Source organism: Papilio machaon, chromosome 3 (genome assembly GCF_912999745.1).
Source record: "Papilio machaon chromosome 3, ilPapMach1.1, whole genome shotgun sequence".
In the NCBI taxonomy this organism is placed as follows: domain Eukaryota; kingdom Metazoa; phylum Arthropoda; class Insecta; order Lepidoptera; family Papilionidae; genus Papilio; species Papilio machaon.
The window spans coordinates 5,574,230-5,600,696 of record NC_059988.1 but is presented as its reverse complement, the minus strand read 5'-3'; the positions used below and the strand labels follow the sequence as shown (position 1 = coordinate 5,600,696).

Here is a 26,467-nt window from a genome sequence, read left to right as displayed (position 1 = left end):
TCGTAAGTTCGGCTATGTTCGGCGACCGGCGGCGAGTCGAATGGTGAACGAGAACGAGAGAGAACGAGAACGAGCGAGTGTGATGCATGTTATACAATACACCGAGCGGCCGGGATAGACGTGATCAAAAGAGTACCACAGAATCCTTGTTAGAAAATAGTGACGATTTAAACAAACTTACCTCCATCAAATATTGCGAAGTTTAGGCGCTAGACACCTTCAAAGTTTATTAATTATTTCATATTTACACAAATGTCTCGAAAAGTCTTTATTACATTTTATTCACATTAAAACTGGTTTTCATTTATTTAACATCACTTTTTTTAGAACAAGACTTTGTTATAAAATCAACATAAGGTTCGAAAACACTTTACTCTTAATACAATAATTGTTATACGTGAGACGCAAAATCTATTAAAAAAGATAAACTCTGCGTTGAATTGCAATCAAAATAATCGAGAGTGCATTACTCTTCAACGTCGTACCTAAAATACAACTAAACTTTGTTGCTGACAAAATGTTTATTTTAATTTTGGAGTTTAAAGACAACAAAAAATATTTAAAAAAAATAGTTTATGGTTCATTTGAAAAAGCGTCCAAATAGGATTTTTTTGTCATTGCGTAGATAAGAAACAAACAATGAAAAATAAATTTTAAAAATTCGAAAGACGAAATGTGCACGCAATAAACGTTCCTCAAAAACAAAAGGAATTTAGGTGTTTATTACCGTCGTTTGTTTTTTTGGGGCTTCTTCATAGTCAACAAAAAATAATTTTACATTTTAAAAATATGAACAAAAGATCAAATGGACAGCCGCACAGAGAATACGATAACGAACTCGATGGATTTATGGCCCCAACCCTTCTAATGGTCGGGGATGCACGTGCGCTGCACAAAGACAATAGCGAAGATAATTTGTTTGTTTACAAAAAAAGTATACGACAAAACGAGAAAGAATGAGGAAAAAGATAAAATAATTATGTTAGTGAAATAATGTTAAACTGTGTTATACTAAATTTGATATATGAAATGTCGCCACAAGTGACCTTTACAAAAACACATCGATTTTTTTACGTATATCGAAAGTTTATTTTAAAATTAATCGAACGTCGTTGAAAATAATTCAAAACATATTCTTACTAATTAACTATAACGATTATATAGGTGATAAGAAAGAGAGAAGACATCACCCGCGATCGGTTGTTTTCGTTATGTCGTGTAACTTATGCTCTATACACTGAGAGTAATTTAACTTGATTTAACATATAACAATAGATCGGACGATAGATCATTAGATGATAGAAGTTATCGAAGGCATCTCAGTTGATTGGTTTATGTGTTGAGATGTATCACTGGATTGGTTATATAGTTTATTTATCAATGTTATAATAAGTTTCCTCTGATGTTAGAAGTTTTATTAATAAATCTATATTAATAAATAAAAAGTACGTAAAAAATTATAAGTCTGTTCGTGGGTCCTTAGCTAAAATAAAAAAAAAAAATATTACCAAATTTTACATAAAATTAAATGTTCAGTTGTTGGAGTATGAGCAAATGAATATCCGGGTGCATATAGTAACAGATAAATGTAAATACTGCACAAAAGTTTTGATTGTTTTTTTTTTTAATATTATCACATGTCTTAACTGTTTAATAGAAAATTTGTCTTGTCTAAATTTAGTTAGCTCTCTAATTCCGTGACGTCGGATTGTCCATAAAAATTTTACTGAAAAAGTCAATTGTCCATCATTGTCAGTGTAGTATATAAGTGTGTGTAACTAGTGCACGCTATGTCATTATTATGGTACAGGCATTAGTACATCGCTCGTATTGTCTAAATTATATTTTAGTATATTATATAACTAAACTATAGATAGGATTAGCGATCGCCCGAGATTTCGTAAGCGCAGTAAAAAAATAGCCTAAGTTCTATTGAAAGTCTCGACAAAATCGGTCCATACGATTCGGAGATTATTCGTATGGCCATTTCCCGCTTGCGCCTTATACTCGTAATATAAACAAAAATTAACTTTAACTGTTAACTTTAACTTGCGTTAAATTTTCGTAAATTAAACGCTTTAACGATTAACGATGTTAAATTTTTATTTAACGAATTAACGATTAACGAAGTTAACTTTTTGATTAACTGTGCCCACCTATGTTTGTTTCTCGTTCGTACACTTTGAGCATGTGTTTAAAAATGTGTACTCGTCAACTTCGATTTGAAAATCTGTAAGCGAATCTAATGGACACATGGTGAATTGATTACAGCAAAGCAGGCATGACTTTCGCCAGTGTTTCGTCGCTCACTGCACTTCTACTTTTATGTTCGAATGTTCGATCCCATAGTTTAAATACAAATTTTACATTTGCTATGCCCAGATATTCATTACTGACCACATTTGCTCCGAGCACACCAATAATGTGTTATTTTACTGAACCTAATTGTTTTTTCACTTATTATTTACATAAGCCTGTATACCCAAGTACTTCTTATCCATATTTGGATGCAATTAATAAACGACAAAACGGTCGCATGAGGTACAATTACGTCACATCTGCGTTTTCTTAAATACAAAAACGAGAGGAAACTCTAGAAGCGTATCCGATTGTCGCGAGCGATGTTGTTATTGTTTCAAACTTTACTGTAACAAGGTTGTGGCAGGAACAGTGAAAATAGAAATAACAGGTACAGATGTACACAATACATTTATTGTCCATTAAACAAAATTTATTTTGTGTACACGTTTCTTACACTTTCTCCTTTATTGACTATACGTTTTACAGCATAGTGGAGCCGAACATTTAAATATTGCGTTTATCAATAACGAATAATGATTTTGGTTAGCAGAACTGTGCGAATCTTCCGGAATTAACGGACTTTTATTAACGGAAGTTAACAAAAGCGTTAACACTTTTTGAAGTTAACTTAAAAGGTAATCCGTTAAGCAAAATGTTAACTTCGTTAATTAACGATTAACGGATTAACGAGTTACAGGCCTTCAATCTGCTCGGCCATTCGTCTATAGCAGCACGAGGTCCATGTCAATATCGGCGGCTGCCTTAATCAAGGATATCTTGAGTGACTCCAAAAAAAGAATTTCCCGATATTTTTTTCCCGCGTACCGCTTCAACAAAGCGCTGCATCTCTTCAGTCTTAGGTCCATTAGACGAGCATTCAAACGATGTCCTGTTTTTCTTCGATATGCACGAAGCCCTAAGTCTTCATAAAAAGCTACAAAAAACATACCAATATTATAGTCATACAATTTTAAATTACTCTGTATATCATTACAGTGAACACTACATGTAAAACTACTTAATATTAAACTATTTTGATTGTAATTTCTAAGAAACAAAATTTACATGGGACAAATTAAAAAGCATACTCTTTAAAATCAACGGGATAAGAAAGTATCAAATATTTAAAAAACACAGCATATACCAGAATTAAAAACTCCTTTTGAAATCTGTTGAAAATAGTATAAAAAATGTGAATTGTTTCATTTATATACATTATACATACTATAATTTATTTCCCCTAAATTCAGGGTAATTTTACAACAAGATGGTGGTATTATTTTTACGGGTAATAACCAACCAATTTGAAAAAAAGTTTAATATGGCCGCTTGTTTCCCAGATCTACAGTATATTATTTGACACAAATGACATCTGCGTTTAGGCGCATAATGTTCGAAAAATACTATTTTATTTTAGCTGATTTTACCCGTATTTTAACATATTAGTTATTACAAAGACTGTAAAGAACAACTAGTTTGTATTTTCTTCCTTATTTTGTATGAATACATGTGAATAGGTGCGTAGTTTCAATACTTACGAGTGAAAGGTTATGTTTTTCTCTTTTCGCTCACTACGGCTTTTACAACCAACAATACAGCAGTATACCATGTTTTATACACTTGATCTTACTAAAACTGTAATATCAAAATATTTTTGCACAATTACAGCAACTAAATACTCATAATTTTCGAAAAATAGCACGAATGTCAAACTTTGTTTGGGATAACCTAGGTTGTTTGTTGGGGACAACCTTTGTTCCAAACAAACCAAAGCCTGGTACGCAGAAAGGGACAGAAGATAGTTATCACTGTCTTTGTCACATCACAGTAATTGGGTGTAACTGTATCTCTCTCACTCACGGTATTATTATTACCGTGTCATAGACTTGTATTCTTAATCTGGGTGTTTTTCACAAAAAATTACCCTAGCAAAATCGGATTGTCCCACAACTTTAACCATTTTTATTTTCTTATATAGGACATGTAAAAGTGAAATTTAATATGACCTAGGTAAATGTTTTAAAATAGAATTAAATTATAAAGGGTCATAAAAAGCGGATATTTATTTTTTTATTTAAAAAAAAGCAAAATAGGAGGTGAAGATTTCGTGTGTCCCACAGTACTCTCCGAAACCTTCAAATACATCTCATTTGTAGAATATTGGTCTTTGAGTATGTTTAAGTGTTTGAACATAGTCTCTGTATGTCTTAAAGTGTCTTTTCAAGTTTATATGTGATAAACTTATGGTTATTTTAAAAATATAACTATTTTAATACTGACCTACGAAAACCTTAGTACCGGAAAATCCCGTTTCGTCACGGTGAATTTGATATTTTACATAAGACTAAATCTACTAATTTGTGTATTTTCTTCCTTCCTGGCAAAATTGTGATCGTTTTTGATACCGCCTTTGTTGTTTTTAACGTCAATTGGAACAAAAACTGTGACGAAAGTGTTGGTGTCTTCGGCGTCCAGAAAAAGTTTTCTGGATAGTGACAGTATTTAAAAGGTAAATAAACTCGTATTCTTTACTTTATCATATTGCTTATAAAACATAAACTAACCTTTATTAGATTAATAAAGCTAAAAACAAGTTAATTTAACAAAATATTAGTTATTTTTAATTTTAAAACTTTCGTGGGATGTAAACGTCACTTCCTGTGCGTCACGTGACATACTATCGGAACAAAATCGTGACGAACTTGAATTGTAAAGCTTAGTATACCGTGAAATATTTTAAAATTTTAATTTAATTATTAATTAAATTTTTTAGTTTTATTTCAATTAAAATACAGAAATTACATAGGTGTTAGAAACTAGTCTCAAACGATATTACCGCGAAAAACTTCTGCATGAAAGAAAGAATCGTGAAATAGAGAAAGAGAGGTTTATTGCATCTATTGATTAAAGTAATTGTGATAATTATCTCGTAAGTAAAAATTTAAAATAATCACCTTGATAATAAAAAAAAAAATAAGTTTTATTGATCCACAAAAATTATTTTTTACAATTCAATAGGACTCTGCCTCCTGTGGTAGTTGGTAATAATATAAGTTATATGCACAGGTGGGCACAGTTAATCGAAAAGTTAACTTCGTTAATCGTTAATTCGTTAATTAAAAAATTAACTTCGTTAATCGTTAAAGCGTTAAATTCTCGAAATTTTAACGCAAGTTAAAGTTAATCGTTAACAGTTAACCATACCAAAATTATACATACTAATTTCACACTTATGTGGCGACTTTTTTAAAATAGTAATTTAACTATACATTTATAGAATGCACACATTAGTATTAGAGACAATTATGAATGTATTATAGTATATTTCATTACGAGTGCGGAAAGCCTGTCATTTCAAAGAGTTCCGACAAATGTCTACTCGAGCCGAGGCGCAGCCGAAGGTGAGGGTTGACAGTTGGAACAAGTTGTAATGATAATTTCGCACGTGTACTAAACAACTATTTTTGATACAGTTACGAAAAAATGAAGCAATTTAATAGAATAACAAAAACACAGTAAACTCAACTAACTAAAATGTTTGGAAAATGGCGCCAACCGTAAAAGAATACAAACAGATTTTTTTTTTGTTTTCTTCAGCCATTCTGGGTAGGCAAAAGGTACTATGCCCAAACAACCAAGTCTTCAGTAGATTATTTTTATTGATATGAAATGAAAATTAATTTTAATGAGATGTAATAAAATGAAACCTAACCTAATTCATTGAATCAAATCATTAAATCTGATATTGTAACAAATTAGGAGCTTCTTTTTAGAAATATTTGCATGAAACATAAAAACTTCAATGATTTTTTTTTGTAAAAACTTCGTGGTTGGTTTTTCTTTTTAACAGACATTATTTTGAGAGTTGGGAAAGAGAACGCACGAGTTTGGAAAAGCTAAAGAAAAAGCACGAGTAAAAAAGTGTTTTAATACGGTTGTTCAAAAAGTGGCGTATTGCAGGCACGAAGAGTGTTTGGAATGTGGGCTATTACATACTCGTGCTTTTATACACTCGTAATGAAATATACTTTTTCGAACCTTCTTTTGATTTTGCCCTGTAGGTCACGTCTTTCCCGGACGCTCTGATGCATCACACTTGCACGCGAACTTCACAAATAACAATTATCAACTCGTTCGTTCACCATTCGAATCGCCGACAGTCGCCCAACATAGTTGAACTTACGAGCGTGGCGTGGCACTTCAATTTAAACAAAATGACAGCACGTCTACAAGTTTCTAATTTAACGATTAACGGACTTTTATTAACGGAAGTTGAGTTTAACGGAAGTTAACAAAAGCGTTAACACTTTTTGAAGTTAACTTAAAAGTTAATCCGTTAAGCAAAATGTTAACTTCGTTAATTAACGATTAACGGATTAACGAGTTAATGCCCAGCTCTGGTTATATGTCATCTCAAATTGATAATTCTATGTCTTTTAATACGTTTATGTGTAATAAAAAAGTTTAATGCAGTTAAAACTTTTCATTAATAATTTTAAGTTAATAAAGCGTTAACTTCTTTGTGATTGTATTTTTAAACGTGGTGGTGTGGACACTGCTCAAATTATTCCTATTCGTAACGCACTTGTCATAATAGTCACTGTCCCATATTCTGAATAGTACAAAAATGGTTTTTCAAATATCTACTTTTCATTTTATAGTGTTTATTTCGTAATTATCAGTATTTTATTATAGCCAAAAATTCCTCAATTTGCTCACTTTTTAAATTTGTTACACGTATCATTAGTAAAGACAACTTTTCAAGTGCCATTTGTCAAAGAAGTGACGAACATGAAACTATTTCCCTGATTGTTTATTAATATGATAGAAATATGCTACCTTATTGATGTTTATGGAAAGATTTTAAGTACATCTATAAGGTAATATACGTTGGTTTTCTTTCAATGCCTGGTCGTTTTATATCTGATTCATTATATTTTGTGACGCACAGGAATACTTTGCATCATATGCTGAGAGAAAAACTTGAATATTTCTTATATTTATGGTTTTATAATTATTTAAATAGCACATTTAGCTAGTTAATAATAAATTGTTTCATACCAGGGACAATATGAACAATTTCATGTAAAACCAAAATTATTTTTCCTGATCGTCACAGGGTCAATTTTTCTGAAAAACACCCATCTGAGATCATCGTTTCATCGTAGACAACAAATATATCATAGACAATTTATGTCACATTGAACTTTTCATTAAAAACAAAAAAAGGTAAATAAACAAAAAAGAGAAGTTAGATTACAATCACGCGCAAGACCAAGAGCATTAATTTCACGGTAAACGCGGGTTTCTACTGCAAAAACAGTAGCGAATACTAAACATAATATTGTGATCGCTCTCATTTTCTTTGAAAATAAAAGGGACGAAAATATGTTTTTCGATGCCTACGTTTATTATTATAGGTAAGTACAATATTTTTTATACGCGTTATTTATGCTTTACCCTTACCCTTTTGTAGGGTTTAACTTACAACTATGAAGGAAAACCAGGCACAGTATTTCGTATTGAGAGTATAACATTTAGACATTGGTAAGTTCTGGTGACTAATTGCGAGTAAATTCGCACCTTTAAAGTAAAACCGTTACTAAACGAAAATTTTCATGAATTGAGTTATCAATGCCATCTATGTAAAATATACGTAAACTACAACATAAACTTGTCATTTTTGTAAAATATTGTATTTTACGCCACCTAGCGGTAAATTAAAGCGTTACTAAACCGAGTTATGATCGGCTCGCGAAATACAATATTGTGTCTATATCAGTAAGAACATGTTCGTAGAAGAGTGATAACGGAAGTTTAAAGTAACAGTGTTATTATTTGGATAAACACGGCTGTAAGTCACAGAAAAGGTAAGTTGTTAATTTGTTTTAATAGGAAAAGTGTTTCAATTTGTTTAAACACAGTTTTTGTGTTATGAAATTACGCAATTCATAATAAAATTTCATTGATAAAATGTTACTGTTTGTATATTCACAGTTTGCTTTTTATTTTTTTAGGTATTATTCCAATAACGTTTATCTATAAAGAGTAACCATTTGTTTAGTTACAGTTTTACAATAAGTAAAGAGTAAATTAAATCATATCCTTAATTACAATAGTGGGACATTTATGTTAGTCACAGTTTATTTCTCTACGTAACGTAAGTTTGCATAAAAATTTTAGAAGTAAAATATTACATTTTGTTTAAATTCCATCTAGTATTAAAATTTACTTCATAGTTTATGAAACAGTTAATAATAACGTTACACATTTCTTTTAGTATCACTTTACTACTAATATAAATAAAAGTTGTACTTAAAGTAACTAAATTTATTTAAGTTAAAATGTCAATCATAATAATTATACGATAATAATAATAAAACCACTTGCTTCAGGTCATGGCGTATTTACGGAACCCACGTTTGTCACGCATTTTGGAGGCTATGGAATCTAAGAAAGATTCCGTAAGTACTGAAAACCCCAAACTAATATCCATGGACGACCTGGATTATAATTTTTCACGCGATGCAAATCCGATTACTGTCGATACTTGTAGATCTCCTTCTTTATTACAAGAACAAGCACTACCTCAGTCCGTTAGTCATACTATGGAAGCTGATGTTCAACCAGTTGATGACGGAATACCAAATCCATATTTGAGCGGTACTGGTTTTCAAGAATTAACTCCAGAAGAAGACCTTACCAGACCAGGTCCTAGCAGTAGACCAAGATCCAATTCAACTAGCTCGAAATCATCTTCAAGTTCATCATCTTCAAGTTCATCATCAACAAGTTCATCTTCATCATCTTCATCTAGTGCGTCTGAATCGGGTAAGGACTTTTCCCCTGATGAGGCAGATTGTGATCCTGATTATGTACCAGCAACCCCACCTAGGCGTGTATTATTTAGCCCCACTCCTCAAAATAGTATCTCTGTACAACTAGTTGAAGAAAATAATTTGGGTCCTCCAGAACAAAACAGAACTCCGAACAAACGAAGGCGTAAAGGATTTCCAAAAGCATCCGTGAGGCAAGATGCTAAAAGACTTCGTAATAGTGGGCAACAATATACTTCTGTGTCCCAGTTAAAAAAAGTCATGCCAAAGAAGCAGATAGGACCCCCATGTGGGGAAAAATGTAGACTAAAGTGCAGCGAATTGATCAAACAGGAAGACAGAGAAATTATTTTTGACAATTATTGGAAAATGGGAGATTTATCTAGACAAAGAGATTATATTGCAAAGTGTATTAATGTTATTACACCTAAGTATCAATATAAAGTACATAATAGCAATAGAGGACCCAAACATTCATTTTCATTCGAGATTAACAATATTAAGCATCGTATCTGTAAAACATTCTTCAAGAACACATTGGCCATTAATAATCGACCTATTGCAACTGTAATAGCAAAAAAGAACCAAGCGGGAACGATTGAAGAAGAAAAAAGGGGTAAACATGGAAAACAGTACAAAATAAGCTCAGATATAATTAAAGGAATAAAAAACCACATAGACTCAATCCCAAGAATTGAATCTCATTATGTAAGACAACAAACGACTCGTGAATTTATTGATGGGGGTAAAAACCTTACAGATCTTTATACCGACTACCAAACACAATGCTTGAGTGATGGTGTTGAAGCTGCTAAAATTCATACATATAGAAAAGTGTTTAATGAAGATTACAACATTGGCTTTCACACACCTAAAAAAGACCAGTGCGAACTATGCATTAGCTTTAAAAACGCTGTTGATAAAACAATAGAATTACAAAACAGATACGACCAACACCAGCTTGAAAAAGAATTATGTCGCCAGGAAAAGTCAAATGACAAAACAATGGTTAAGGAAAACTACATTGTTGCCTGTTATGACCTCCAGGCAGTGTTGCCTCTTCCGAAAGGAGATGTTTCTACTTTATATTACAAGTGTAAGCTCAATGTTTGTAATTTTACTATAAGTGAATTAGCGAAAGACTATTGTGATTGTTTTGTCTGGAGCGAGGTCGAGGCATTAAGAGGAGCTAACGAAATAGCAACGTGTGTTTGGAAGTATTTGACAAAGAGGGCATCAGAAATAAATGACAATAATTTACGAATCACATTTTATTCTGATAATTGCTGTGGTCAGCAAAAGAATAAGTTTATGTTTTCTATGTATTTATATGCCTTATCTGTTCTTAAAATTAAGTCTATTACGCACAAATATTTAATTAGTGGGCACACACAAAACGAAAACGATTCTGTTCACTCTGTGATAGAAAAAGCCGTTAAAAAGTGCTTACGTTCTGGTCCTGTGTACACACCAGATCAATACGTGGCCATTATCAGAACTGCACGAAAGAAAGGCAATCCTTACAATGTTACCGAAATGTGCTATTCAGACTTTGTTGATATAAAAAATCTTACAGAGATATGCGGTGCTCAATTTTCAAAAAATACTGAAGGCGGAACAGTTAAAATGAGTGACATTAAAATAATGAAATTTGAAAAACATCAAGATTTCAACCACGTTGGCATTTATTATAAAACTTCCTACTCGGATACAGATTTCAAAGAAATACAATTCCGTAACAATCGTTCGTCTCGAACACGTACTAGCACTGATCTTCAAGATTTCCAGTTGAAGCCTTTATATCAGTCTAGATTAAAATTAAGTGATAGAAAAAACAGCGACCTAAAGAGTTTAATTAACAGTAATATAATACCACAGAGTTACGCATTGTCATATTACAACAGCATCTTGTTTTAGCAATACTAAAACGAGATGTTATTGTAATAAGACAACTTATTATTGATGATTATTGATTTAGAAAAACAATAAGTATAACATTATTTTTAAGTTTTTTACGAGATTAATTTTTTATATAACATTTTATATGGCAATAGGTTTGCCTCATTATTCTAATTAAGTGATACCTACAAGTCAACATAACTTTGATTAGCCCTGAGTAGCTTTTGTGGATAGGGAAATAATGCTGTGATTGTAACTTTGTTAAATTAAGTAAAATGCTATTTCCAATTGGTTTGTTCCTCGTCAAACTGATTGTAAAAATGTAATAAGATACATAACAAGTAGTTAATATAGTAAGATACGTACATGCTGTGATTTAAAGGTACAAATTTCTCAAGACTGATTGATAAATAACTATGCCAAATGATTGTATGGATCTCTCTTTAAATTATAATAAAACACTATTAATTTTGGAATGTTTTTTTATTTGGTAATATTATAACACCACAGCAAATGCCAACTTTATGATTTTTAATTTAAATGTTAAATAATATTATTGTATTTATGAAATTTTAATAGTTTTCTATTTAGTAACATCAGTTGCACTGTAATTTCATAGTAATATACCATAATGAACAAATTATTAATGGTAAAGTGTTACTATAATAATATAAATCAAAATAAATAATACTGTAAATGAAAAAAAAATTACTTTCGTAAATCACGTGTCATAATGTAAACAGAGATCTATAATAAGACCTCATTAAATGTCTTAAAGAACCCTACACTCAGATTTTATTGACAAAAAATGGTGACTTTTTTCTAATATTGGCTCTCCTGTAAAATTTTATAATTTCGTTTAGTAACGGTTTTACTTTAAAGGTGCGAATTGTTTCTGAAGTGCGATGATATCATTCCTTAATATAAAAAGTGCAGGCGGCATAAATTATTTGCATTGTTGGCGAGTGTTTAATGAAGACCAGACGTCGCTGTTAAACTCTTTTTTATTTTTCAGTACTTTTAATTTTAACTGACTTAATTGTATTTTCTTCATCTGACAATATGAGTGATAAAGTTGTGACTTCGGCTATCGCGCAATTCTCGGCAAGGTTTTGCAATGTAAGTTATTTTGTGTTTTCTTTTACGTATTATTTGTATAACAAATATAACAAGGATAAATAATTAATTTCAATGTTTTCTTATTTTAGGAACTTGACAAAAGTACAAGTGTGGTTTCCTCTCCATTGTCAGCCGAATTTTTGTTAGCTCTTCTTGCTTTGGGCACAACAGATCCTGCCCATGAAGAATTGTTAACATCCCTTGGGATTACCAATGATGATGCTGTGAGTATTATTTGTTGACTTGGAATGTAACTAAATATATTTTATGAAACTAATTAATTTTATTATTTTTTATTAATAATTATTCATCAAATCAAAATGGCATTTTCAGGTACAATCTTATAAATCTTAAGGATGATAGTAGATAATTCTTTACTTTGACTTCATGTCATTTTTATTTATTAACTAGCTTTTACCCGCGACTCCGTCCGCGCGGAATAAAAAAAAATAGAAAATGGGGTAAAGATTATCCTATGTCCTTTTCCTGGTCCTAAGCTACCTGCCCACCAATTTTCAGTCAAATCGATTCAGCCGTTCTTGAGTTATAAATGGCGTAACTAACACAACTTTCTTTTATATATATAGATTTAAAAAAGTATGTATTATATAATATTACATCTTAATATTCTGGGTGTCACTAATTAAATAATTAAACATAAGTACAAACATTCATATTGCAGGTACGTTCCTCATTTTCAGCAGTATCATCAAATTTGAGATCGGTCAAAGGTGTGACATTAAATGTAGCTAATAAAGTGTACTTAATGGATGGAAATTATGATCTAAATGAACAACTAAAAGAAGATGCGGTTAAAGTGTTTGATGTCTCCCTTGAAAAGGTTGACTTCAGTAATGGTGCTGCTGCTGCGAAACTCATCAATAAATGGGTAAATATAAAATATTTATGTTTATAATATATAAAATTTATTAGAAACAATACTTAAACTCAATCCTATATATAAATGTAAATATCATAAAGTAACATTGAAAATTTGAAACTATATATCTAATATATGATTGAGAATTTCAAAATATAGTAAATAGGCATATGTTTCTTTACTTTTTGTTACATAAATATTATGTCAAAGTCCTGTATTTTTTTAATATTTCGAGATACTGTTTTACTTTATATTGATTATTACATTGATAGAAAGAATTACTACATCCTGTTTCAATAATTTAAATTTAATTTTGTGATATGAATATTAAAGTTTTCAACATTCAACACATATCACTAATTAATCTTCTAAATATCTTTACCTAAATATTTTATTAATAAGTATTTAAAAAATTTAAAGTCTTATCTTCAAATGACACATTTTGTATGTAAATTAAATAAAATGAATGTAGGTTCATTCTCTTAGTAATAAAAGTGATTTTTTCGCGAGTTTTCTTCACATGTTGGGGATGATTACTCGTTATTTACATTTTTGCATTAACAAAACACACTTAATCTTTTTGTTTAAGTTGCCTATTATTAATAATTAATAATATTAATATATAGTGATTTATATCCATAAGCCAAGATCCTTGTTGGAGTATTGGTATTTTTCAAGGTCAGATATATTTGTGGGATTATTATAAGAATGTATAAAGGTTTTGTTTTTCAGGTTGAGAGCAAAACAAATGAGAAAATAAAAGATCTTATTTCAAGAGACAGCTTGAACAGTGACAGCCGACTTGTGCTGGTTAATGCTCTGTATTTTAAGGTGATATATGTTTTTCTATAGACAGTTAAAATACAAGGTACAAAAAATGTTAATATCTACATTAAGTAAATCACAAAAATTGTTTTCGATGAAAACTAGTAGCAGTTGCTACGAATCTGTCATGATGTGTGGATGAACTTATTGAAGATATAATTTCAGGGTACATGGAAGAAACAGTTTGATCCCGCCAAAACATTGGACCAACCATTCAATGTAGACACGAAGAAAACTGTGATGGTGCCAATGATGTACTTGGAATTTCACTTCAAATATGGAGAGAGCCAAGAATTAGGAGCACAGGTATTATATACCTTTAGCGTAATAAAAACATCTTTATTTAAAACTTATCCTTTAATTTTCTATTTATTTATTTATTATTTATTTTGGAAAATTTACACTTACACAGTTATACTTTCAAATATTACATGCCCCGCAAAACTGCTTACGCAGTTTGACTGCAGGTCACTCGCTTTACATTACTCAAATGGTTACAATGTATTTAACAAGTGCCTTTTTAATAATTGTTTAAATTTACCAAGTTTAGGCTCACGTCTTATGTCCTCGGGCAAACTGTTGAGCAAATATGGAACTCGTTTTTTCAACATTCTATCTCCATAGTAATTTTGTACCATGGGTATTTCAAATTTACCTTTGGACATAGACCTTGTGCCCGTTTTATGTTGCACCAAATTAGCGAATCGATCCTGTTTACTATGGTTATTTACAAGTAGAAGATATTTATGTTTCAGGCTAGCCGGTAAAATTTTACATATTTTATATAGTTTAGAGTAATCTCCTTTATATTGATTCTTTGTATTTTTATTTACGAGTAATTTTAAAAATCTTATTTGCAATGATTCTATTTTATCTATGTATCTTTTAAATATTAATCCATAGCAATCAAGAGCGTAACTTATTATGGAATCCACTAGTGCAAAATATAAACATTTTAGTATTGGCAATGGGACTTTAAAACTTAAGTGATAAAACTTTTCTAGTAGTATTCTTAATTTTCTACAGACGTATTCTATGTGGGAATCCCAAGAAAAAGAGGTATCTATTTTTACTCCCAGGTAATTTACACAATTAACTTTTTCGATAGGATTACAAGTGCAGTTGATTTTGTTATTATGGAAGCAATCAAAGCTATTCCATATTCCATATTATTTCCATACTATTTGTCACCCGTGACTCCGTCTGCGCGAAATTAAAAAAAACTTATAGCCTATGTGTTCTTCCAGACTATGCTCTACAAATATGCCAAATTTCATCAAGATCCGTTAAGCCGTTCCGAAGATACCTTCAAACAAACATTCATCCATCCAAACATTCACATATCTATATATATAAAAGAAAGTTGTGTTAGTTACACCATTTATAACTCAAGAACGGCTGAATCGATTTGACTGAAAATTGGTGGGCAGGTAGCTTAGAACCAGGAATAGGACATAGGATAATTTTTACCCCGTTTTCTTTTTTTTTTTTATTCTGCGCGGACGAAGTCGCGCGGTAAAGCTAGTTTATAATATTAGTAAGATTATATATTGCAATTTTCCTTCAAGTATATTTTATACAAAGCGATGACAACAGAGTAGTTATTTTTAAATCGAAAATATCTTGGAATGTGCAGAATAATAAACAAAGATGAGTGCTTTCATGCGCGTGCGTCTCGATTTATATATTTGTATCAGACGACCTTGAAGTACCGGTTTATCCATAGCTGAGTTGTGTTGAGGAAATTAGTGTGTGGATGCATATATATTCGAACGGTACATTATAAGTTTATTTTTTATTGGATAATTGCCTTACTTAGAGTTTACTTATCTTTTCGGTAATCAACATTAAGGATGTGACTCTGAGTCCGACAGTAAAGCCGGCTATACATGTTGACCAAACCTTGCCGAGTGTAGGTAAATTAATACAAATAAAGTACTACTGTCTATACTTTTGGCAAGCACAATGCAAGTGACCAATTTAGACAATCAATTTCTACTAGCGTACGGACAAACGTGTAGACACATTGGCCATGCGCGCGCAAGCCCCTTTGATTCGAAAAACCGACATCGCCAAGCTACGCCAAATGAACTCTACATGTTAGCACTTGTGTAAGTGCTTGAGTGCGCAATTGTTGGTGCGAGCGACGCCGAACGATAGCAAGCAATGCAAACGTACTGTCTATACGTTGGTATTCGCCTTCACTCAGCAAGCCTCGGCAAACATATATACATAGTCTGCATAAGGGATAAATCGACGGCATTCGATGCTCAAATACGGTTCTTTTGTTAAAAATTAATTTTGTCAAAAGCAGGATGAATATGAGCCTAGCTACCATTGCCGTCTACTTATTAGTTATCATATATTTATAATCAAATGTTTATAATAGTTTACGTCTTATTTATTTAAAGTCATGACGATTATTTTTATAGTTACATTGTTACTTATTGGTACGATGTATTGAACTTGCTTGTTGATGAGATATTTTTTTATTTAATAATATAACTACATATTATGTATAATTTCTACAAAAATGTGGATTTTCGTTGTAGGAAAATCGCATAAAAACACATTGTCATCGCGCTCACTCTCCTTAAAAAAATGCACTAAAAAGTAACAAAATATTGTTATGAAAACCCTGTAAATAAAGTTCTCTTCTTTCTTGTAACATGTCTATATTGTATAATTATTGTTATTTCGCAGTCGGTGTCGGCAAAAGTAAATAGGTGACATTTTATATTTGAGATGTATTAGACATACTTACGTTTATGTCCTTACTTACTTAGGGCATTTTGTTTGAAATTCTTTTTTTATGTTACTTTTTAGTGCATTTTGTTTGAGATTGTTTTTTTATGAAGTCGGCTATTTTTTTTTCTTAAAATTTTAATTTATTTCTCAATTTTTTACTGAATTTGAAGTTCGATTACAAATTTCCTTAATACGTATGAAGACGGAAATAAGACAAATAAATAAAGAAAAGGACTTTCCTATTTAATATGTGTGTACTTCAATTCAAAAACTAATTTTGAATGCAGCAGATAACCTCTTATCATTAAACAAAGAAATAATTATCAAAATCGGTATACAAATTGAAAATTAACGAACTAATACATCGTAGCGTGCCTTTAATTTTGTCCAGCCCCGCGCCGAGGTAACATTTTTCGTATGCGCGTAGTTTTTAATCGTTTGATATCTTCTAAACTATTGATCAGAATTACATAGTTTGAAAGGCTAATGTAATACAATAACATGGTTATTGTGAGACATCCATAGATGATAGATATATGCCACCAAGGACTTTTATTTAGCAAATTTAAGGATCTTTAATAACTCCATACATCATTTTTGTGTAGGTCATATAGTTTGACCTACGTAAGCCCAGAATGCAAAATTGTGCTTTTCATTGTAATGCGATGTAGCATTTTTCGTTTCCGCGTAATTTTATTCTTACGATATCTCCTAAATTATTAGACAGAATGATATAGTTTCAAGGGCAGATATAATCTACATTAAATTATCTTTATAATGAACGTATTTATTTACATAAGGATTATTACTGAACTCGAATAACAGCGTCGGAAATAGGGCATGAATTTAATTGATGTTTCTAAAGAAAAAAATTATTATTGTGTGAAAACTATAAAAAGATAGATACATGCTATCGCAGACTTTTATTTAGCATATTTAAAGAGCTACAATTCTTCCATACATCATTTTTATGTAAGTCCTATAGTTCAGCCTACGTAAGCGCTGAAATCAAAAATGTCCCTAATTTCCGCAACACATTTTGAAGCTTAATTCAAAATATACTAGTCTTCTAGTTATTTAAAAAAAATGTGAGCCGTCATGGGACGCCTGGCAGATGTGAAACATCGTGTGTGTACAAGTAATATGCATAAAAGATAATATTATTAAAATAAAATATATTTATATATGTGTCCTACCTCAGTATAGCGTGGCGACCCGTCACCACACCGTACATTCTACTATACATAAAATATGTATATATGTATACCTTAGTATAGCGACGGGTCGCCACGGCAAGCGTCGCCACGCCAACAATTCGGTTTACAAGTGAGCCTATAGATGTTTCACATCAAAATGGGACCCATCTGCAAGCACTTCCTTTCGATTAAAATAATTTCTATCAAAATCGGACCACCAGGGGCGGAGCATCGCGGTAACACACATAAAACAAAAAAATACAGTCGAATTGATAACCTCCTTCTTTTTGAAGTCGGCTAAAAAACAGAGTTAACAATATGTTTTTTGAAGTGGAAATTCACAGTAAGCATTCAAACGTAACATTCTGATTGCCAGATTACCAAATAAATTAATTGCTTTGCTGATGGAAAATACTATAGTAAGCTTTTTAAATTTGTCGATATATTTAAAGTAGTTAAAATAGAGTGTCGGTGGTTGAGGGTTTAAGCACTTGACTTGTAATCTATAGGTCCTGGGTTAGAATCCCGCCATGTACGCCTTGATTTTCGATTTTACATATGTACATTCATACGACGTTTCTTACGGCGAAGGAAAACATCATGAAGCAACTTGCGACGAAATTGAAAAACATGTGTGAAGTCAACCAAAACCCGTACTGAGCCAGCATGGTTGACTTTGACCTAGTCACCGCTTACTTAGCGTAAGCTGCGAACCCCTCTCATATAGTGAGCTGATGATGATGATGATTTCAAATTAAAAATTGATATTATTCAAATATCCTATACATTCATTTCATGTTTTTTTTTTCAGTAATATTAAAGTGGGACGTTTCTTTAAACAAGATAACAAATGTCTTCGCTCGTCAATGATAATAAAACACTCATCGACTTTATGTACCTAAGTTATATCTCTACAACTATGTTTTGAATAGTTAAAAAGTACTCTGACACGTTAATTGCTATATGTACGTTGTCATAAAAGAGCTAACAGAATTATTAAAATCTATTAGTACAAGACCCCAACGTGAAGAAATCGATTGTTTTGACCGTCGATTCTTAACTATGAAATATCGTTTAGCAGATGAATATGAATTTTTTTTAATAATCTAACAAACATGTTTTAAAACTTGTAAGTTTTATGGACGATAAGGTCCTTGAGTAAAATAAAATATGATTGAATTATGAAATTTAAAATGTATACCATATGAACGCGACTTTCTCATAAACTAAGTGAAACGCAACGTTTTATTCTTACTTCTACTAATATTATAAATGCGAATGTTTAGATGGATGGATGTTAGTGTGAAGGTATCTCCGGAACGGCTCAACGGATCTTGATGAAATTTAGCACATTTGATGTAGAACATAGTTTGGAAGAACACATAGGCTACTTATTAAGTTATTTTTTAAATGCCGCGCGTACGGAGGCGCGAGCAACAGCTAGTGTTATTTAATTAAAAACTATATATTAATAATTCAGCGAAAACTCCAACGAAACCTACGAAAAGAGTTACATCTGTTATGCGTGTAACGTTCTTGTTAGTCAGTTGGGTCGACTTCATTACCATTAATATTTCTAATAGATATGTGTTTTGTTATAGTTATTGAGAATGCATTACGTAGGTGAGAACGCGAGCATGTTGATCGTATTGCCGAACGAGATAAACGGACTGGACGGTGTGCTGAAGAAACTTGCCGACGGCTACGACTTGATGGCGGAAGTTGATAATATGTTCAACACTAAAGTGCAAGTCACAATACCCAAGTTCAAAATCGAAACTGAAATCGATCTGTGTGATTTACTGCCAAAGGTAAAATTTTACTTGGTATTTATTGAGTATTCTTATTTTTATTTCTCTTCTGTAGATAGAAAAATAATTTAGATTTTTATTTGTTCAAGATATTTCCTAAAATCGTCCTTTTCAATCAAATAAGTTTATACTCAGTCAGTTTTGGCTCAAATGCACACAATAAAGAAATCATTCTTTAACTTGTGCCTTTGTCATAAAAGAGCTCTAAGTATTGTCATCCTTATAGTAGGTTTCTGAAACCAAAATCCTCGTATAAAACATATTGTCATCTCAGAAATTAACGGGTAATTATGGCAATGTTATTGACAGTTTGATTAAAATAAACAAACCTTTACGCCCACATGATAAGAAGTCATTGACTTATGTATACGCCTCCAACATCGTCTGTTCAATCTTACTAATATTATAAATGCGAATGTTTAGATCAGGGATCCCCAAACTATTTTAGACAAGTGACCACTTTTCCAAAATGAAATGTTACCTCAGACCCCCCCATGGCCATTTTACCTACTTTTAAGATCAATTATTATTATTATTAGTATTGTTTTTCATTCTGACTTAGGTCAATAGAAGAAGACAGAGTGAGAATTAGCAATGCTTTAAGTACGATACGACCACTTTGGGAATCCCTGGTTGAGATGGATGGATGGATGTTTGTTTGGAGCTATCTCAGGAACGGCTCAATGGATCTTGATGAAATTTGTCAAAGATGTAGAACATAGTCTGGAAGAACGCATAGGCTACATATTTAGTTCTTTTTTTAATTCCGCGCGGACGGAGTCGCGGGCGACAGCTAGTATAACATTATGGCATTTTAGGACTGTCAATTTACATAAACGTAGATCAAAACACTGACCAATATAAAACATGACGATCATTCCTAATTTAATTCATTCTGTTGAAATAAACAAGCGTGGTATGATTTAACTATTTATTGAACAGTTACTTAAATACACGCATTATAAAAGGTAGCGTGAGTTATGGTTGCAAATACTTATGTCCAAGGGACAAATTGTTGCCTGCGTAGGAAAAAATTCTACTAATTTAAATGTTGCAAATATTATAACAAAATTTATGAGAATTAAATACAAACTATTTAATAATTTATGTGAATTAATTGAACACATTCCTAATTCCGGAGGCCTAATTTTAGTCCTCTTTCCCTTCTTACCCTTTTCCTATAAGCATAAAAAAGTATGGGCAATGGAAGTGGATTTGATGGAAGAAGGTAGGCATAGGAAGGGGAAATATTTACTTTCTGTGCGTCTCCTCCTCCGTCGATTAAAGGTAGGCTTCGCCATTTCGGCAAATTCATGTGTCTGTTTGTTTGTTTGCCACCTTATATTATAAAATATAAAAAAAAAAAAACAATTTTCACTTTCCATCCAGTGAGTGGACGCCGATAAAAGGAAATTTAATGTATTGTTTCACACTACTCACTTTGAACCGAAGACATTGATGTTAAACCCGTAGTCTAAATATTATGCCCAATGCGTAACCCAAAGAATTCTGGTCAAATTCAATGAGGTTTCAACTTTTAACATTACTCATAGTTATACATTACTCCAGATAGATGACTATTCGTCATTATTGAATGGTCGTGGTCGTAATTTAATATAAATTATAATATTTATTTGCCATACATGCAATTATTTTTATGTAAAAATTACAGTCCTAGACATTATTACTATAACTAGCTCATTTTAATTATCTATTTTTAAATTCAATGCAAATACAATAAATTAAAATGGACATCAAGTTCGAAGTTTTTGATAATAAATCGTCGACAAAAAGATAAGATGTTAGTTCTGAATTTATAACAGCTTATAAAATAAGTAATAAGTATGAATAAAATGATATTATTACAGCTTGGAATTAAAGCCATCTTCGACAGTAACAATTCAGGACTTACTAAACTGTTGAATACAGATGAAAAGTTATACGTATCAAAAGCAGTGCAGAAAGCTTTCATAGAGGTGAATGAAGGGGGCACTGAAGCTGCAGCTGCAACTGGTAAGATATATTTACATATTTTTTGCTTATCTTCTTTGTATATGTCTATGATCCTTGTAAACATTACTCAAGTGGACCATGTACGTGGCAGTTGTGGAACCCACGATCCTTTACGCCGCTAACGTTTGGGCGACCGCGGCAAAACGGAAGGGGACTTTGTTGAGCCGGGTGCAGAAGGGGTTTGCGCAGAAGATTGTAAGGGCGTACAGGACCGCGTCTCTGAACTCGGTTCTAGGGCTTGCTGGGTTGCTTCCTCTGGACCTTCGGGTCCAAGAAGCGGCCTTTCTTCACAAAGTAAAAAATGGTCACCCCCAGCAAGTGCTTGTAGACCTTGAGATGGAGGAACCGATCCCGTACGCCCAGACGCCACACCCTGTGCACCTGGAGGGGCTGCAGTTCGACTGCCTGGCGGACGGTGACGAAGTGGCTCGGCGAGCTGCCGCCGATGTAAATATGCTAAATATTTACACCGACGGTAGCAAAATTGAAGGTAAGGTCGGCGCGGCGTTATCCGTTTGGGATGGCGCTTCGGAGACTCTCTGCCGGAAATTAAAGCTGAGACACATCTGCACCATATACCAGGCGGAACTGTATGCCTTGCACGAGGCAACCCTGTTCGTAGTGAAGAGCCCGCGCAACGCGTATGGTATTCATTCCGATTCCAGGTCCGCCCTCCAGATGTGTAGTAAATGATGAGTACCTCCATCCCCTCGCAGTGAAAGCGAGAGAAAATTTGAAAGAGGCTAGAATGCAAGGGAAGGATGTCAGATTATATTGGGTGAAAGCGCACGCGGTGGTGGAGGGAAATGAGAGGGCGGACGAACTTGCGAAACAAGCTGCAATCGGAATGAAGACCAAACCCCACTACGAAAAGTGTCCCATTTCATACGCCAAGCGACAGATCCGTTTGGAATCGCTTGGGTTATGAAATGGGCGCTAGAGGGACGGAGAAACTGCCTCGACAACCAAAGTCTTCTTCCCAGATGTCGTAGAAGCGAATCGCGTCATTAGAACGATGGAGTTGACCCGGTGTTGACGCAAATTTTAACGGGACATGGGGGGTTCTCCGCTAACCTGAGCAGGTTCCGCTACAAGAAGAGCCCCTCCTGCGTCTGCGACCCGGGCCAACAGGAAACCGTGCTGCATGTTATCACTGAGTGCCCGGTACTTGGGGCGATGAGGACCGACACTGAAATAGAAATAGGAACAAAGATAAAAAGAGAAAATTTAATAGTCCGGGAGCCAGGTACATTTTTGGTCAATTATTTATTCCCGAGCGAAACTTCGTAAAATGAATAAGGGACTTATACTATGAATACTCGGGACCGTCAGCTGCGACTCCGTGGGTGGGGTGGGCAGTGGCAGCCTCCCACGCATGGAGAAAAAAATTTTTTTTTTCAGTAATTTCCTCTCATTTGAAAATTTATCACAGTATAGTCTATGTAGTATTTTGAAAGAAAAACATAGCTGACCATAACACGGTGGATTATACGTCAGCTGGCTCCTTGAAGATGAAAAAAAATATATATTTTCATTCATTCATTCTCAACTAAAAATTTACCTGGTGATCGTTTATATGCTACTATAAGATATTTGATGCAAAAATATTTTAAAAGAATTAAACTAACAGCGAAATAATGAATTTAACTCTACTTCATAATAATCCTCGCTGTAGTATAAACTCAAACCCAACGTAAAAAACAAAAATTTCAGACGTTCCGCAATGACGGATGGAAAGGACTGCCTCGAGCAGCAGCGCATACTTCCTTATAAAACCTTTTGTGGGATTACCCTCAACAGTCCTAACACTACTATGAATGAAAATTAATGTCAGCTTGCTGTATCTCAGTGGAAAGTTTGTCAGCTGGTACCTTGAAAGGTGTAACCACAGATGGGCACAGTTAATCGAAAAGTTAACTTCATTAATCGTTAATCCGTTAATTAAAAAATTAACTTCGATAATCGTTAAAGCGTTCAATTCTCGAAAATTTAACGCAAATTAAAGTTAATCGTTTACGAAAATTATACATACTAATTTCACACTTATTGTGGCGACACTTGTTTAAAATAGTAATTTGACTATACATTCTATTTTTGTACACATTAGTATTAGAGACAAGTATGAATGCATTATAGTATATTTCATTACGAGTGCGGAACTTCTGTCATTGCAAAGAAATCCGAAAAATTCCGGAAAAAGTTGTAATGACAGTTCCGCACGTTCACTAAACATTTATGTTACAGTTGCGAAAAAATGAAGCAATTTAATATAATAATAAAAACAAAATAAACTCAACTAATAAAATGTTTGGAAAATGGTGCCAACCGTAAAAGAATACAAACAGAGTTTTTTTTTGTTTTCTTCACCCATTCTGGGTAGGCAAAGGGAACTATGCCCAAACAGCCAAGACTTCAGTAGATTATTTTTATTGATATGAAATGAAAATGAAATGTAATGAGATGAAATAAAATGAAACCTAACCTAATTGATTGAATCAAGTCATTAAATCTGATATTATAACAAATTAGGAGCTTCCTTTTAGAAATCTTTGTATAATCATAAAAACTTCAATGATTTTTTTTAAATTTCGTGATTGGTTTTTTCTTTTTAATATACATTATTTTGACAGTTGGGAAAGAGAACGTACGAGTTTGGAAAAGCTTAAGAAAAAGCACGAGTAAAAAAGTGTTTTAATACTCTCAAAAAGTGGCGTATTGCAGGGACGACGAGCGTTCGGAATGTGGGCTATTACATGCTCGTGCTTTTATATACTCGTTATAAAATATTTCGAACCTTCTTTTGATTTTGTCTTGTTGTTCACGTTTTTCCCGGACGCTCTGATGCATCACACTTGCACGCGAACTTCACATATATCAATTATGAACTCGTTCGTTTACCATTCGATTCGCCGACAGTCGTCCAACATAGTTGAACTTACGAGCGAGGCGTGGCACGTAATTTAAACAAAATGACAGCACGTCTCCAAGTTTCTAATTTAACGATTAACGGAATTTTATTAACGGAAGTTAACAAAAGCGTTAACATTTTTTGAAGTTAACTTAAAAGTTAATCCGTTAAGCAAAATGTTAACTTCGTTAATTAACTATTAACGGATTAACGAGTTAATGATAGATAGATAGATAGATAAGCCTTTATTCACTGACCAGAACATTTTTTTTACTTAAATTATTATCTTATATAAAACTAAAACAAAACAATAAGTACATAACAAAATTTTCAGCATCCAGTTTCTTTGTCAGGTTGTCCTTCGACATAGGCCGCCCCTAGATTCTTCCACACTTCCCTGTCCCGGGCTAATCTTCTAAACTAAGAACGAGTTAATGCCTGGGCATTAACTCTGGGTGTAACGCAACAGCATCTATGACCTACTGAAACTTATCAGTTGACGACTTTTCCCTTGACTTACAGCTAACTGATTTTTTTAGTATTCACTAGAGTATTTTAACAATTCTCTGATAAATTTTCATCAAGTTTCAGTTTATAAGTCTCATTTTACGAATTTTCGATTGGGAGAGACTTGGTCATGAAAATCTGTCACTGGCTCCCGGAATATAAGTAGTATAATTAGAAATAGGGAAATAAGAGAATAATTTTTAGAGTCCTGCAAAATGTCGGCCCTCACAGCAATAAATAGGAATATTGCTGTAATATTTTTTAAGTTATTGTTTTTAATTATTTATTGGTTTGTATTTTTAAATGTATTTTACGTTTTAACCTTTTATCATTCATCATTATTGTTTTTATTATATTGAACTAGATTGTAAAAAAAAATCATGAATTTTAATCTTTTATTGTTTTTAAAGTAGAATAAGTTGTCTGTGATAAATTATAATAATGTAGATGTAAGAATATTGTAAAAAATCTTTTAAGTTTTATCATAAATAAAGAAATAAAGTTACACCCAGCACTCTAGGTCCCTGACCCAAAATATGTATGGGAGATACGTATTTCATAATGTTCATGATAATAGTTCTATTCTAAATGAATTCAGTATTTATTTTAAATTCATTCTATTTTTTTTTCATTTTACTGTTATGTAGGGTAGATCGGACTTTTATTAGTTTCCGTAATTTTACTTTAGTTTCCGTAAGTTTCGGGTTGTATGTTGTGTTTGACATTGACATTACTTTAAATAATTAGATAAGATATTAAAAGACATAGAGAATACTTAACTTGGTGTTGGGATTATGTGTGATGTGTGTCATATGGCGTGTGTGTGTACATTTAGCGATAAAAATGCGCAACAAGAGGTCGTTGTCGTCACTGCGCGTGTTCCGAGCATCACACCGCGCCCTCTGGTGCGTGCTGGTGGCGGACCGGATCACCTTCATGGCGGCGTACCGACTGCTCGTACCGACACAGCATACCGACTTGTAGAAAAACTATCGTAACGTGTGTTCTTTTGTATGTTTCGTGTTGATTTTATGTATATTTTCCCATCATGAATTTTGGTTGTAAAGACTTAGCAGTTTTTGTATTTATATATAAAAGGGTGATTGTGTACTACTGCTTGCATGGGTTTTTCTGGCGCAGGCATGATGATGATGTTGGGGTGCGCGCGGTTTTCTGCCCCCCACTTCCGCGTTGACCGGCCCTTCCTCTACGCGCTGCTCGACTCGCAGAATAACCTACTCTTCGTAGGAGCGTACCGCGCACCGGCATAAGCGAGAACATTCTTCAGACATTTATTGAAATCAAAGCAAAATGTAATCAGCTTTGCATATTTAATTTATCTCGTATTACGTTTGTCGTGTCGTGTATGTGCCAATTAATCTTGCAATTTTATGTCACTTCAACGCTTTGGTGAAAATTTCATT

At 32.8% G+C, this 26,467-nt stretch overlaps 2 protein-coding genes across 3 annotated transcripts; both read left to right on the top strand.

Moving 5' to 3' along the window:
- The first annotated feature begins 7,885 nt into the window (after nt 1-7,885).
- On the top strand, nt 7,886-11,539 carry LOC106721704 (putative uncharacterized protein DDB_G0281733). Of its 2 annotated transcripts, none has more exons than XM_014516739.2 (2): nt 7,886-8,171; nt 8,697-11,539. In XM_014516739.2, exon 2 carries the CDS (start codon nt 8,700-8,702, stop codon nt 11,052-11,054), a length of 2,355 nt encoding a protein of 784 aa, XP_014372225.1. In that variant the 5' UTR covers nt 7,886-8,171; nt 8,697-8,699; the 3' UTR covers nt 11,055-11,539. The 2 variants fall into 2 exon arrangements, with proteins under 2 accessions (XP_014372225.1, XP_014372226.1); XM_014516740.2 differs by lacking the exon at nt 7,886-8,171 and having other exon boundaries at nt 8,542-9,482; nt 10,510-10,583.
- Nucleotides 11,540-12,064: 525 nt separating this feature from the next.
- LOC123723506 (serine protease inhibitor 3/4-like) lies at nt 12,065-26,352 on the top strand. Its single transcript, XM_045686297.1, has 8 exons — nt 12,065-12,155; nt 12,245-12,379; nt 12,838-13,044; nt 13,768-13,866; nt 14,026-14,166; nt 19,406-19,615; nt 21,484-21,628; nt 26,184-26,352. The coding sequence occupies exons 1-8, from the start codon at nt 12,099-12,101 to the stop codon at nt 26,312-26,314; spliced, it is 1,125 nt and encodes a 374-aa protein (XP_045542253.1). The 5' UTR covers nt 12,065-12,098; the 3' UTR covers nt 26,315-26,352.
- The last annotated feature ends 115 nt before the right edge of the window (nt 26,353-26,467 follow it).

Excerpts from the sequence above, each read along its gene's own strand:
- LOC106721704 (XM_014516739.2), top strand. The coding sequence starts at position 8,700 with ATGGCGTATTTACGGAACCCACGTTTGTCACGCATTTTGGAGGCTATG.
- LOC123723506 (XM_045686297.1), top strand. The coding sequence starts at position 12,099 with ATGAGTGATAAAGTTGTGACTTCGGCTATCGCGCAATTCTCGGCAAGG. Across the intron at positions 12,156-12,244 it reads TCTCGGCAAGGTTTTGCAAT|GAACTTGACAAAAGTACAAG; the intron begins GTAAGTTATTTT and ends TTCTTATTTTAG. Across the intron at positions 12,380-12,837 it reads GGATTACCAATGATGATGCT|GTACGTTCCTCATTTTCAGC; the intron begins GTGAGTATTATT and ends TTCATATTGCAG.